Source organism: Copadichromis virginalis, linkage group LG1 (genome assembly GCF_057382275.1).
Source record: "Copadichromis virginalis isolate Kocher_CV1m ecotype Utaka linkage group LG1, C_Virginalis_male_GT1.1, whole genome shotgun sequence".
Taxonomy (NCBI): domain Eukaryota; kingdom Metazoa; phylum Chordata; class Actinopteri; order Cichliformes; family Cichlidae; genus Copadichromis; species Copadichromis virginalis.
Genome location: NC_140618.1, coordinates 15,175,273 through 15,191,769, shown reverse-complemented (window position 1 = coordinate 15,191,769; position 16,497 = coordinate 15,175,273). Strand labels below are relative to the sequence as shown.

At 39.5% G+C, this 16,497-nt stretch overlaps 1 protein-coding gene across 1 annotated transcript in view; it reads right to left on the bottom strand.

The window, feature by feature from the left end:
* ush2a (Usher syndrome 2A (autosomal recessive, mild)) overlaps positions 1–16,497 on the bottom strand; it is a 220,544-nt gene that overhangs the window by 25,596 nt on the left and 178,451 nt on the right. Inside the window, exons 68-74 of the mRNA XM_085452171.1 lie at positions 12,284–12,391; positions 11,079–11,262; positions 7,385–7,542; positions 5,550–5,708; positions 5,248–5,410; positions 3,843–4,060; positions 1,819–1,955 (exon numbers count right to left, since the gene is read on the bottom strand). Of these exons, the coding sequence (XP_085308297.1) occupies positions 1,819–1,955; positions 3,843–4,060; positions 5,248–5,410; positions 5,550–5,708; positions 7,385–7,542; positions 11,079–11,262; positions 12,284–12,391 (1,127 nt within the window). The remainder of the gene's footprint in view (positions 1–1,818; positions 1,956–3,842; positions 4,061–5,247; positions 5,411–5,549; positions 5,709–7,384; positions 7,543–11,078; positions 11,263–12,283; positions 12,392–16,497) is intronic.

The window sequence follows — 16,497 nt, the reverse complement described above, 5'->3', positions numbered from 1 at the left end:
GCATTCACAAGACTTTCAAAAAACTTGACCTTTGACCTTGAGAGCAAGGTCAGTAAGATTCCAATACCCAACAGTCTTTTACAGCTGAGGGGTGAAAATTAAATAGTAAAATAAAGTCAGAGGAACCTACATTTCTTTTAATGTTAGAAGTACAAATAGATGCTGCAGCTGTTCGCAAAGATGAAACCATTGTTACATAATACAAAAACACTACACAAATTGTTGCAAATTGAAGACACACCTCAACACAGATCTTTGACCCGACCATGTCAGGGAATGATTTTGTCAGTCAGAAGGCTCTAAAACGAATAAAGATTCAGACATCTGGGTTGGATAAAATTAACATTTCAGACAGAAACAAAGTTTGCAAAGCCATCCAGTGGACTCTAACAGGCTGGTTCTGTCCCGCAGGACACCCCTGACTTAGGCATTTTTTTTGCCATTGAATCCTTGATTAATGATGCTAAAGCGAACAAAGTCAAAACACAAATTGTAATCCTTCAGATAAAGTCTGCTCTTCCTGAATCAGCTAAAGGCTTTCTAATTTTCACACTCTTTGTGTATTCCTAAACAACGCAGTGCATGTGGTGAAGACAACTGCGTGACAAATGACCGCCACCAAAATAAGTCTATGCCATGTCAATGAGCCTCCTGCACACACACACACAATCTCACACAGGCACACACAAACACAGAGTGTTCCATATCAATGAGAAGGTGAAAGGTCTCCATTTACATCTTGTATTAATTATGAGTGACAAGCCAAAGGTCACAGAGGGAGAAGAGGCCACACATATGGACAGAATATAGATCTATACTTCTACCTTGTCTCTCTTTTGCTCTCCTCCTTACCTTCCTATCTATCACTCTGTCTCGTTCCCTGCTTGTTCATTTACTTGTCTTTTTATCCCTTCCCCTTCTCTTTTTCATCTCACTCATTCTAGCTCTTTTCATTCTTAACTTCTTTAACAGCTACTGTATCTACCTCTTTGATCTCTTGTTGCTTTAATGTTGACCATATTCTTTCAGTCTGTTTCTCCTTCCTTCCTTTTATACAAAATTTTATGTTAAAATGTTTTCAAGTTGTTTATATTTTAGCTTCTTCTTAAAGATTATTTTGTGGTATTTGTGTCTATAGACTGGAAAGAGCATAAAAACAGGAAGATGCAGGTCTGGGCAACTGGGAATTAAACCACAACTCACTCCTATGTGTGGTAAGCAACCCAGCTATCTAAAACCAGGTTGCTCTTGAATTAATTTTGATTTTTAAATGGATAACTAACTGAAATTTTTCACAAACAGATTATTATATTATAGACAGACAGACAGACAGACAGACAGACAGACAGACAGACACACACACACACACACACACACACACACACACACACACACACACACACACACACACACACACACACACACACACACACACGTATAGATGTATGGTGGATAGGGGATGCCAGCAAGTTCTGAGCTGCCAGTTCACATTGAGAGTAGATGGCAGCTGTTAATGTATAATATACATATATATGGGAATGAAGGTGTTTGTATATGTGTGTGTGTTTGTGTGTTTGGTATCAGGAAACATGCTCATACTGGTATTTCTGATATGTTAGATCATCCAGCATGATACAGAATTATGGAAGTGATCTTGGGAATAGCAGACCATGGGCAGCGTGTGTTTATGTCTATTCAGGCCCCTCACTGGCAAACAGATGGCACAAGCACCACAGGTACAGTCCAAATTTCTTTACATTTATTGTATGAATGACATGTGACATGCACGTGTGTGTGTGTGTGTGTGTGTGTGATTACCTCTACAGTGAGAGCAGTAACAATAGTTGAGTTGAGCGTAGGGTCCTTTTGGTGCTTCCTGTAAACCAGCCTATAATGGGAAATGAGACCATTGGGCTGTCCTGGTTCACTCCATTTTAGGTGGACTGAATACGCACCTGTCAAAGTAGCATGGTGAACTGTTACAATAAATCAATACAAGATAATTTTATACGTGTTAGTCATGCAAATGTGAGTCAAGACACAAAGTTTGCTAAAGTACATCATAGGGACAGAGAGCCACGAAAACATATGTGACAACAAACCTAATCAGACACTTGACCGTCATCTAACTGAACACGGACATTTTAAAGGAGGTAACAAAGGAAAACTGGATGAAACTATCCAGAGCTTAGAGCCAGCTACAACCCAGCAGCCTCGGTATGAGCGGAGGATGAACGCAGTTACAAAGAAAATTTTGGAGAAGAGCGAAAAAGAGAAAAGGGTTCACGTCCTGTTACCTGGTGAAGTCATAAACATACACCGGAAATTTGTTTTGTTATACAAATCTGTTGCACTTGCTTTTGTTTGGTAAGGTGAAATACACTGAATAAAAAAATTCAATGAACACAAAACACTGATATGGACTGGGTTATGTGTTAAGAATGAAAGGACACCATATCGTTTGATAGAAGTGAAAATTATCAACCTACAGAGGGCTGAATTCAAAGACCCTGAAAATACTCAGTAGTTTGTTTGTTTACATGGCTTGAGATGATGGATGGGGTCCTCCTCCTCCCAGAACTGGAACAGGGCATCACTGAGCTCCTGGACAATCTGAGTTTTAACCTGCTGGCATCGGATGGACCAAAACACAATGGCCCAGAGGGGTTCTATTGGATCAGGGGTGGCCAACTCCAGGCCTCGAGAGCTGGTGTCCTGCAGGTTTTACATGTGTCCTTGATCCATCACAGCTGATATAATGGTTACATTACCTCCTCAACATGTCTTGAAGTTCTCCAGAGGCCTGGTAATGAACTAATCATTTGATTCAGGTGTGTTGACCCAGGGTGATATCTGAAACCTGCAGGACAGCGGCTTTCGAGGCCTGGAGTTGGCCACCCCTGTATTGGATTTAGGTCAGGCGAGGGTGGGCCTAGTGAAAGGTATCAAGTCCTTCATCCTCCAAAAACTGTCTACATACTCTCACCACATGAGGCTGGGCATTATCATGAACTAGGAGGACCACAGGCACCACTGCACCAGCGTAGGGTCTGACAGTGGGTCAGAGGATTTCAGCCTAATCATAGTCAGGGTGCTGTTGCCTAGGTTTGTATGTCCCTTCATGGATATGCCTCCACAGACCATCGCTGACCCAGCACCAAAGCGGCCATGATGAACGATGATACAGGCAGCATATTGTTCTCCATGCCTTCTACTGATCCTTTCAGATATGTCATATGTGCTCACTGTGAACCTGCTGTTATTCTTGACAAGCCCAGGGTACCAGCGGTGAACCTGCCAATTCTTGTATTCTATGGAAAATGTCAACTGGACTCCACGGTGCTGGCAGAGAGCAAAGGGCCCACTGGAGGATGTCAGACCACCCAAATGAAGTCTGACTATTTTGTCAGAGACATTCACACCAGTGGGCTGCAAGATGCTGTAGGGTTTTGTAGGGGTCTCACCTTGTGATACCAGTACTGACAATGAATTTAGCTAAATCCAAAACTAGAAAAAAAACCCCAGAAAAGATCAGAAGGGAAAAATGCCAGTGACCTCCACTTGTAAAATCATTCCTGTTTGATGGTTGTCTCATTGTTTCCCCTCTAATTTGCCTGTTGTTAAGTTCATCAACACTAAAGCAGCTAAAAGTGATAAACAAACCCCTCCACTACTACCAACCAGATCAATATCTCAGATATTTACTTGATGCTATACTATGATCTCAGTTATACTTATTAAAAAGAAAACACAAAATAATTGTAAATTGAAACTGGCAAAAGAAAATCGTAATGAGGTCATCTCTAATAAATACTGGTTTTCATGTGACTTGTTGAACCTACCCGAAGGAGTGACAATGGGAACGGCCATATCTTGTGGTTTTGCCTCTAATGTCTGGCCCAAAGCCCAGTGACTCAGAATTGAGCCTCTAGAGTTGTGGGCACGAACTCTGTACTGATAGTAGCTGAAGGGCTGAAGAGCAGGACTCGCGTCAAAAAATTCAAGAGGCCCACTAGACCAGATGAAAACCAGCAGCTCCTCCTCTGTTCCTAATGGACGCCTAAGAGAAAATAAACACTTGTATTAGCTTTTCATCAGTTTCCTTTAAATACTTTCATACTATATACACCTCATTAAAAATTTAAATATTCAATTTTTTGGTGATGTTTCTTTTTTTTTAAATTAAACATCAACTATATCAAATCAATTTTAATTTTGCACATATTTACGTCAGTTTTCTAAAGATAAAGACACTAAGTTTGTGTGGAATTCAAATAAAAAATGGATCATCACATCTTAAACACTCTGTATAAGCCATGAGCTGATGCAAGCACCCTGATGTCTTTGGTAAGCCCATTTGTCTGATTACGTAGGGTTTCAGGTGTGTGCATGAGAGACGGAAAGAGAGAGATTTTCCTGTTTTATCCAAGTCCCTGTCTGCCTGAGTCTGATCATGCCAGATGTGTCACTGAGTGTGTGTGTGTACTGCTATGCTAATGTGTGTTTCCTGAGGACTTAAAGGGCTTAGTCTGGTCTGACCCTGCATACAGATCACAAACTCTTTGGTCAACAAGCAGACCACGACCTTCAGCATGTATTAATGATGCACATTCACACACACCTACACACACACACACACACGGTTACAATAAATAGAGTTTTAAGTAGACATTTATCTGAAAGTATAATCACTAAAACTTTTATCCATTACTGCATAGAAAGGCAAATATGTATATTGTTATGTATCTTATATGTAATAATCGTATGTGATACATGTGTGCTACTTCTGGTTCAACAGTTTGAATTGGTACTCTGAGCACATGAACACAGTGTAGGTATGAGAATGTGAAAAAAAAGCCTTGCATGTGGCTTCTGCATGTTCTTGTGTTTTAATCATAGATCCACCAGCAGGACTTGAAATCTGATTCTATTTTATGTGATACATTTATGGGAACATATAGAAAATTCAGAAGGGTTTAAAAAACTCGAATACCACTATAACACTATAACTTGATAAAGTCACTTTAGGTGTAAGTACTGATGATACTGGCGAAGAGTCGATATATAGAACAATGACATGCCTCAAAAATGCACTGTACACTTTTTCAACCTACAAGACTACCTTTGGACAAAGCACAGTCTCATAGCACAACTACATCCTAATACCGAAGGAGAAAAGAACAGGTATTTATAAGAAGGCAAAGCCAGGCCATATGTCTCAGTGTACTATATTTGTTCATCTGTTACCTGTATATATGGTAGGAGGTGATGAGTCCATTTGGTTTCTTGGGGGCTGACCAGTGAATCTCCAGAACATTGGCTTCACTTGCCTTTACTTTGGGGGGCAGCAGATTTTCTGGGGTGGCCTCTAAAGTCCGCACAAAGACACCATCTCCTACTCCACAGCCCTCTATATGAAACAAAACAATCAGAAATAATTCTGGTACATGGTTAGAGACACAACAGCAAACACCTTAACTAAGTAAAATGGCCATAAAGTTTTTATCAATCTACCTGATCGGTACTTCATGCACTTAAAAAATATATACCTATCTGACAGGCTTGCACTCTTATGTAGTAAATAGTGAAAGGCTTTAGATCTGTCACAGTGAGGTGCAGGTCTTGTCCAGCATGCTGTATTATTGCATCTTCACTCCCTGGATTTAACAGGATGTTGTAGTTCACAGACTGGCTGTTATTTAGTTGACCTGTGCAAAGAGAAACAATATGATAACCTTTAGGTGGTTATGTCATTTACTGGGATAGATTTATAAGAAAAAAAGAAGAAAAAAATATTCTGAGAACTTTTTTCGCTGTTTTTTCCCCAATTTTTTCTGAAGTTTTGGCTTTACAATCCCAGCACTGTGGGCCTTAGAACCAGACAAAAACACACAAATGTATACATACAGATAACACTCACACGCCCATACACACATGCCCCTGGACTTTGTTAATATTCTCACAGGAGGTTTTTCCATAATTCAGGCCAACTGTATTGTGATGGGTTATTCAACATTCATGAACTCTGGATATCTCGAGAACGAACTGATTACCAGACAAATGAAAGACTTCAATTATTCACCCCCCAACTCACATATGCACACACAAACCTTTGCACACACATCTCTGACTTCAGCACATTCAGGTTTTTAAATGGACACACTTTGAGGTAAGACACCTTCACATAATACACACATGTGCGTGGAGGTGTTTATGTGTGAGCGATAATGGCGTGATAATGCCGTAAAGGTTTAATTCAAAACCTATCACTTGCATTATCATCTTGTATTTAACACACACGGTGTACACACACACATACAATTCATGCATGTTCTCTTCCATACAGCTAAAAGCCTGCATTCAATACATTTTCTCACACACACATGCACGCACATACAGGCACCAACACCGCGATGGAGAAATTGATCCTCGAGTAAATGCCTTTTTAATAGCCATAAGTCAGTGCTTTGGCAGTCAGTGTATGCATTTGAAGACATGAACACAGGTGCATGTACACAGACACATACACACACACACTGTCAAGAGACTCAGGTATGCACACACACCCATGCACACACAAGACGAAAACACTCCAGACTCTGGGCTCAGGGAGTTAACCAAGCGTGAGAACCCAGCCGATATTTCCTCACCTTTAAAATCAACCCATAATGACGATAGAATAGGCCTGCCTATGGAAATATCTTGCAATGGTGCACACAAACACACACACGCACACACATTCACGCATGCACATACACAATGAAATACGTATAAAGTTGCATAAATAAACACAGACAAAAATATACAAAAACAAAAGACACACAAACCCACACACACTACTAAGTGAAGTGTCTTTGCTAGTTGGCCCTTTAAGCGGTTTCTGAGATAGGAAATCAGCCTAATGAGAGAGTAATAGTCAATGATAGATGGGTTAGGGCAGACAATCACTGCCCCATAAGCATGAAACTCAGCCCTATGTGTATGCTCATGTATGCCTGTGTATGTGCCCAGGTCTTGAGAGGCCAGAAGGTGAGTACTCAGAGCTTTTTTGTGGGTGTGAGCCACCCTTTTTCTGATTTCATGAAACAATACCTTTAATGTCCCTTGTAAAGAAAGCTAGCACTTAAATTCACTGCACTAAAGAATCACGAGTTGTAACAAGCTAAGCATGGTTTCTGAGTTGGAATGTCTAAAAAATATAAATAGTATTTCCAAGGAGCAAATTTAAATATACAAATGATAGAGAACAACTAGAACTTAAAATAAACGTCTAATCTTTGACACCATTCTGAGTGAAATAACTTAATACACTCTACAGAAAATCACTTAGGGCCATCCAGCCTTTCATCCATCCATGTGTCCTTTCATTCAGATTGCTACTTACCAGGAGGGGACCAGGCAAGAGATATGGAGTAGGGGCCTGACACTGTCACATTGTGCGGCGGTGGGATCCCAGAGGGGCATGAGACTGGTGTTTGTATAACATATTTGTCACTCACACCAGTCCCACCCCCCGTACTAGCCTCCAGCTCATACAAGTACCTAAATAGATAGTGGGGCAAAGAAGGGTGTGGAGAAAGCAACACAGACATTACAGTGTAAGGCTGATATACCATAACATTTCTTAGCATTTGTCAGTATATGACCTGAAATTTGTTTACTTTATGTATTCCCATACATCAAGTATTCAAGTGTATTTATCTACTAAGCAACTTCCACTTTGCAACATTTCTATTTGTACTTTTCTTCCATCTGTGGCAGTGATCTTTTGTCCTTTATAAGCATCCAATCAACTCAAGTCTTACTCACATGCTACAAAACATACTACATGGTTGTTCATTTGCATCTACTTAGCGATGCGGTGCATGTTGTGCAGTAGAAGAAAATTACAGCCAGAACAAACTTTGGATAGTTCAGCTGCCCTGCATTTTTATAATGAAAATCAGCCCAGCTGTGCAAACGCAATGGTCTCACTGATGTACAACAAAATCTCTGCTCATAGTAAATCAGTGTGAAGCCACAATTGAAGTGGAAAATTCTGTGGATGATCTACTAACAGTACAAATCTGTTAACATTAAAGCAAATGCAACCTGTTCATTTCAATAATGACCAGTGCAATCTACTAAGAGCAGCACAAATTAACAAAGAGCCACGAACAAACACAACTCATGAACCGAGCATATCGCTAATCTCCTAACACCACAGGGGCAATTTGTTACTTTTAATATGACAAACGTAAGTGTAGGTTTTATTCTCAGGAAACAGCATGCAAGTGCAGTCTAAGGAGAAGCATTTTTATGTGGTAGAACTGGAGGCATTAGCAGAAGAATGTAAGACTTTTATTAAAACACTGCTTGCTAAGAGGACTTATAAGCCTTATAACATGTAATAAAGGCCTCCTTCACACCTTGGTTTAAAGCAGAGACCAATTGATGAGATGACTGATATCTGATAATGTGCTTCTCGGACACATCAAAAATCGAAAAAAATTTGCACAAGTAGTGCAAAGTCTCTCTTTTACCACGCCTTCTCTCTTCTCAGAGTCATACCTCTTTCTAGCAAGAACTACCACACCCATATGGAGCACAAGACAAGTTAAAATATACTTTTGGGCTGAAGGAAGAAGAAAGTTGAAAAGCCAGAAGGACTGCTGGATACCAAATCCTGAAAATCACAGTGAATCGCAGTTTGTTTCAGTACTCTTCTCCCCAATGTTTCTAGTCACAAATGGAAAACCTCTACTAATGTATATGCAATATGACCAGCCCTTAACTATCCTGATAATATCATCTCAACTATTTTTTTGAGTTAAGCCTATTGAGTTTCATCTTACTAGATTATGAACTTCATAAGAAAATCTGTGCTCTGTATGTTCAGACCAACAGGAAATTTGTCATCACATGCATTATTTTCTTCATCTTCATCTAGTAAGTCAAATGTGCAAATATTTTTTATTAAGTCCACAAGTATTTGTTTGGTTACAGTAGAGATATTTGAAGGAAGTAGCTTATTTTAGCCGATTTCTTATTTGCGAGAGGTCACCACAGCTTTTTACATTCGATGCCTCGATTTCGATTTGATATGCAAGGGGATGTTTTGGGTGACTGGCTAAACTACTACACTATGAAGCCAATTCAGAAATGGAAGATAAAAAAATAATAAATAAATTATAAATATCAATAAAAAACAAAAAAATACAAACATGAAGGTTAAAAGTTGTAATAAATATATTGATTAAACTACATAAACAACAAACTCTATAAAGAAGAAAGGCTAGCAAAGTTTAGTTTTCAACACTTTAAAGGTTCTATTTATCTGTAATAACTATCATTGTGCTGTTCTTCACATTTGTTATACACCTTTGCTCTCTCGATTTCATTTGTCTCGCTGCCGCTCGCGACCCACTCTCTACTTCTTTTGACAATGACATCATAAGATAGATTTCCCTTTTAAGAGCGTGTGGCTGGTTGGTGCTAAAGCCTACATTAGCTGTGTAAGTGGGCCACCATTTAGCATTAAAAGCCTTTAATTTGCTATAAACTCTAGCACACATGTGTTAATAGGCAGCGGGTGTTGGGTTATTGTTCCTGTACAGAGCATTTTAAACAGGAGGCCATTAGTGCCTCTGCACTGGGTTAGAACGCACTCAGGAAAAGGTATTAAAACTACTCATATGTTACTCTCACAGATGCACACACACACACACACAAAACATAAATAAATGTGGCTCACTGAGACACACCGACTATGTCAAGGAGAGATAGAAAGACAGAGGGACAGAAATCCTGAGAGGAAGAGAGTGAAGAAGAGACTGAGAGTGATGGAGAGGGAGAATTTTATGATGGCATAAGGTTTCAGTGGGAGAATGAAGTTAAACACTTCATCACTGGAAGATATTTACTTAAATGTAAACAGCGCCTTGGGATATCAAAAGTAAAATTGTGTGTGTGTGGAGAAGGTAATCGGTCAGTGAGGCATTTGCATCTGTTTGGCTGTGAATCTGGTTCTGTGTGTGTGTGTGTGTGTGTGTGTGTGTGTGTGTGTGTGTGTGTGAGTGTGTCCTGCGGGGCCAGCCAGAGGGAATAGGTTAATTCTCTCGTCATCTTAGACACTTCCTGGGCTGCTGAAGCAAAGTGACAGCTAATCAACATTGTCATAAATAATCAATGGCCACTTTGAGCAGTCTCACGCACGTACACACGCACACACACAAAGTCATGTGAGCGTGCGCACTTGCACATGCACACACAAGTCTGTCTGGATAATGGGGCCGGTGCTCCCTGTGTAATTCTTGGCGCAGGGCTAAATTGGGAAAAGAAGGGGAAGAGGAAGGGAATGAGGTAAGAAGGAAAGGATAGGAGGGGAGGGAGGGTGAGAAGGAAGAGAAAGGAATCAGAAGCGAGACAAGCGATGAGAAGCGAAGGGTCGGAGCAGGTATGCCTCCTGGCAGACTATCTGGAATTAAGGAAAATTAAACGTCACACACACATACAGTGCTATCTTCTTTCGCTCTTCTTTCTCTTTCACTCACACATAGAGGAGATTGGAGTACTGCAGGGTGTTATCCCAGGAATTCTATTTGGGGTAAGGAGAAATTGTCTTGGGAGAGGGAAGCTCGAGGAGAAACAGGAGAGTCAAAATAATAGGGAGTGGAAGGTATCGTTCCCATATTTAAAACAGAACATCCGCACTGGAAAAAAGACATGGATTAATAAAGGTTAAATGAAAATAAACAGATAAACAAAATCAACGCTTCACTGCTGTCTGCAAGCAAAAGCCAGATCTGATTCGTGATTTTAATTTGTGTGCGTGGCAATGTTTGCATCAGTCATTGGCATGTCAAATATTTGCTCATTAAATGACACAAACAGACATGTGCAGAGTGCAGTCCTGAGAGAGGCGTGGATTGGGCGATAGGAATGCTTTTAAATTAGGGTGATCCACGTATAAAGACACAAACGCGGTGATGATTAATTGTGAAGCTGCATGTCAAGTGTTTTTGTATGTGTGACGTCTACATGGACACACGTTTTTATATTCCTGCATGTATAAATGAGCGCGAGTTCATCCTCTTTACCTGCGATTTGGCAAGAGTCCAGTGTCCGTAAAATTCCGGTCACGGTGGTCTCCGGTAAAAATAGTTTGACTGTCTCTGTTCAGCCTGTACTGGGAGATGTGTCCATTAGGTTGGGATGGCTCATCCCAGTACAGCTCCACTGCAGATGTGTTTATTACTAGGTGTCTGCGCTTCGACCACACACCTGGAGTATAAAAAAAGAAAAGAAGAACAAATGAGAGCCTCCTTAAATAATTAATTTGCATCTATAATTAGTCAGCAGTCCTACTTCTGTTCCAAAAAAGTAAATAGCATCACTTTGTGTAGAGAAACCAGGCTGTTTATTAAAGCTTATTGTTCGTTAACTAAGGGCACTGTTTGTTTAACAAGTAAAGCACTGAAATGCTAGCACAATATATATGATCAAATTATAATTTCACGACTTAAAATGAGCAACACTGATGGTTCAAAATCTAGTTTTTTATCAGCTTAAATATTTTGTCCATATATTCAGTCCAACTACCAAGATTGGTATATTTAAGATGATGAAAGACTACGTAAGAATGAGACACAAGCATAAGTGCAAGGAAATGTGAGCCCAAAAAACAAGAAATAGTAGCTCCAAATAAAAGAAATAAGGAGACTGGACAAATGTACAACAAACAATAGCTTAAAAAGTGCAGAAAAGAGAAAAAAATCCTATTTAAATAGAAAAGAAATAGCAGGAAATCTAAGAGAAGAGATGTGCAATGCATTTCAAGAAGAATCAAGAATCAAATAAAAAATAAAAAAAACAAATAAACAACAACAACAAACTTCAACGATATAAAGTGTCCACACTTGATACAATGAAAAAGCCAAAAGCTAAAGGGTTTACGAAATACTGCACAGTGAGGAAGCACAGGGGGCAACTAATTAGATGCAGAAATCAGAGCAGAAAAAAGAGCATAGATGTAAAGAAGAAATCAAAAAGAGACAAGGTACACTGTAAAAACAAAAATACTAAAAGTCAGACATACTTCATTTCAGTATTTATTAAAATTATAACAAGCTGTGATATTGTTCTGTGTCAAACAACAAAAAATATCCAACCATTGGGTTGTAAATTAGACATACATTTGAAAAATACATTTGAAATACTAGAGGATTTGTGTGTGTGTGTGTGTGTGTGTGTGTGTGTGTGTGTGTGTGTGTGTGTGTGTGTGTGCACACGCGTGTGCGTATACCAGCAGGCTTGGCTTGCAGGGTGCATCCTGTGGATGGTAAGCTGGCTCCACATCCCACAGACGTACAGGCCACAAGCACAAAACTATACTCTGTGTATGGCTGCAAACCTGTAACACACAGATATGTGTGAGCATGTGCTAAAATCAATGCCTTAGTAAACCCATGTCCACATTTTTAAACATTTTCCCATTTTAATAAACTGCACATTTGCAACAAAAAATGAAATCCACAAATATAAACTGAGAGGGATAAAGTGGGTAAGAAGGGAAACAGTAAACTGGAAAACAGGGAGAATGGAACAGGGAAAGAAAAAAGGGAATGCTTGCTCAGATGATATCACTCATTTTCTTCCTGACTGTTTTTTCTCCCTCTCTCTCCCTCTGTTCTTTCCACACTCTCTCAATGGATGGATCCATATCTGTCGGTGTTAAATTATGCATGCCATAACTCAATAATGAAACAACGTAAAGATGGGAAGCCGCGGAACTGACACGGGATAGGACCGGCCCAACGCTGTAATGTCATCAGCTTTTGATCTATGATAATTATGATACCTCTGTATGCGTTTAGGCTACTGTGTCCAGACATGATTTATTTATAGGCACCTGCTATGCAGTCTAAAAGAAATCACATCGCGACTGAGTGGTCCTTTAGCTGCAACCACAGGAAATCAGCTTTTATAATAGGATTTAAAAAGTAGAAGCAAATGTAAAAATCCTCCACGTACCTAAACAAAGTTCTTTTTCCTACTCTTTGGAAACCTGTTTTTCCTTCAGATATATTTCCTGCCTGATTGCTGATGTAAGGTGCGAGTGTGAGGATGAATGCAAATCCTAAGTGTTGACATTGGGGGTTGACTGGATGTTTTATGGTCATTCACTTAGCTGACAGCATACAACAGCTTGCAAATCAAATCCAAAGGAAAATGAAAGAACTAAAATGACTTTATTTCAAAAGGATGACTGCATAATGTAGTGTGCTGAATTCTTTATTTGCACGTTATTTTAGGTGAGGAAGAATTGATTTAATATCATTTGTCATTAAAAGTGTTTTTATAGTAATAAACATCTATACAATTTATTTAGTAATCCCATTTATTACAATATTACAAATGCATTTAGAGTCAGAAATAACCGAATCATAACTTTTTCCATGGAAAGATTTAAAATTTCTTGTAGTAAAAGGAGCGATATGTGTATGATTAATACGAAAGTTCAAAGACAACTCTATAAACTAATGATGCAGATATTACAATTAAACTACACAAAGATTAAATCTGTAATTTAGTAGAAATAATGTTTAAATAAACATCTTTTTGTTGTGATTTTGTTGATAATCAAAATCTGTCTCCAACTGTGTATATTTGGAGGGTGAGAGAAAGAAAGAGAAACCTTACTGTGTATCCCAGCTGCTGTATGCATTACAATACAATACCCACCCAGTGTTGACTACATACAGAAAAGAAAATGTGCACCAACACACACACACACACACACACACACACACACACACACACACACAGTGGAAGCCTTCACCGCGTCTTCCTCACGTCTCTTTCTACTACTTACCCTGCTTAACATGCTTCGCAGCCTGCCACGCTTAACCCAAGCTCTAATCAATGTGTCTGTGTGCCAATGTTCTCGCAATGTTGCCCTGTGTTTGGGTTAAATAAAGGAAATCTGCCAGCCATACGAAAGAACCAGGGCTGAAGCGTAAGGTTCTGTTACACTATTTAACTGTGCAACTAAGCGTGTGTATCTGCATGTGTGCACTCTACCATAGTAAATGATATCTACGGTGCCAATGATGTCATTTGTCGCAACGCTGAAAAAAAAACGGTAACCTTTTGCTACATTTTTTCACACACAAACAGATGCGGTCTGCCTACATGAGCTAAAAATTGTAACAATTTACGGCAGACCATGAGGAGAGAACTTTCTGTTGGCGTGGTGTTGGCTTCAGAGGTAACAAAATGTCTCACAAGTTCATCAGAATTCTCAAGTTTTGCCTATTAATTACAGCCTATTATCGTGCCATGAAGGAGTGTGGAGTGATCGGAGAACGTGCTTGTGAAAACGAATGAATCAATTCCACCCTTGAACGTAAACAATTACAAAGTCTAGCATCACTTGACTCTCTTGTTCCTTCTTCCATTTTCTATATAAGGCAAAAATAAGTGCAGATGCACTTGTCATTTCATAGATTTGCATGTGCACATACATTTAAACCTAAAGAAGAACCCCTTTGATGTTTCTTGCTATGTTTTAAATTAGCTATAACTCTGGTCCTGAAGAGGGCAGTGTTGATCTGCTGGAGAAACGATGCCATGTCTGCGCATACTGGTGTGTGCGCATACTTGTATGCATGTGTGTGTAGCCATGCATGCGCTCGAGTGCTTGATTATGGAAAGACAGAGGAAGCTTCAATCATTATAGCAGTGATCACTAGGAAGTGAAAAACAGGTGGAGGGGGTCTGGATGCGAGAAGCCAGCGGCTCACTGACAAAGAGTTGTTCCTGTCGTCGTAAGAGTTGGACACACTGGGTGTTTGTGTTTGAGGGAAACGCAGACTAAGAGACGCTGGAAGTAAGATAGAGAGTTGGTGTTCGAGCAAAATGTCAAGGAGAGAGACTGGACGTGTGAAAGAGAGCAAACAAGTGACACAAATGTGAGACTGCTGTTGGGTGTGTGTGTTGCAGTAAAAATAACTGATTGAAAACGGCATTTTATTGACAGGTTGCCATTCTCTGTTTGCATTAGAGAATATGATAGGATGATGGGCGCAGGCCGCAATACCATGCCTGTCACCTGATACAGAGAGAAAGAGAGAGACTGAGAGAGCGGGGGTGGTGGGGATTGAAAAGTGAAAGAGTAGATGCAGAGAAAGTGGAAAAACCAAACAGGAAAATCGCAGAAGAAAGAAATGCAAGGACGGCTGAGAAGGAATTTAAAGAGAGAAAAAGAGAGAGAGCGTGGTGGTACAACAAAACTTGAGACTGGAAAGAAAAACAAATTATCATGGGAAAGAAAAAAGAGTTGATGCAGAGAATGAAAGAAAAGAGAGCGCAAAAGAGAGGAGGGAGAGAAGAGAGCTTTGATAACACCTCTCCTAAATAATTAAGAATTTGACTTCCTGTCTGTGGCTCCCTAATGCAGAGACCGTCTGGGATGGAACAGTGAGATCAGGTTCTCACTCTCTCTGTCACACACACACACACACACACACACACACACACACACACACACACACACACACACACACACACACACACACACACACACACACACACTCCATCATGGAGTTTTATTGGCATTAATTAACATAGCTTAGAGTGAATGTTGAAACATACATTCATTTTGCTTGATTATCTTTTGATTATTGGTTTGTCTCTTGATCCGAGTCAGTACTCTGACTTTACTTAACTGTGCCTTTCTTTTATTAAGTAAACACCAACAAAAGAAAAACAGAGAAGCAGCATCGAGCCACTCAGCATCTGAATAAATCAACAGTATCTAAAAGAATCTTTCCACAATTTCCCTCATATAATTATTCTTAACTTCTTGAGAAGGTTATAGTGTGTTGCTGCTAAATGGCTTGATCGAACACTTTCTGCATACTATAACAATGAGACTTCTGAGACATATTCGGCATTTAAACAAAGGTACTTCGGTGTCTACGTACTTGTACCTATAGCGCGTACCAGTCAGAGTGGACTGTGAGGAAAATGCATTAATAAATAAAAGAACATACTCTATTCCCTGCAGTTCTGAATTAATAACGAGCCTACAAAAGACCAATTAAACACATGATTAATGCCATAATCTATATAATTGCAGGCAATAATTCATTGTGAGCTAATGATAGCAATACTTAATATTGATTCACATGGGGTGTCTTTGTACAGTTGTACTTAATTCTCTCTATAAAGTGTCACTTTTTAAAACAGCTCTGGATGCCATTAATGCAAGTCTGTTTGTTGCTTTTCCTGTGGCAAAAAAGGATAAACAAGAAATGGGGGAAGTCGCTTTTTTTCTATAATTTTAATTTCTGTCATCATAGTGGTTTATTAGACTCACGGTGCTGTTATTCAGTGCTCCACTTTATCACGGTGAAGATTTTTCTGCAAGCAAACAAAAAATTCCTAAAATGTCTGATATATATGTATGTATATATATATGTGTATTTTAAGCCAAAAGGGTGACGCTTTGGGCAA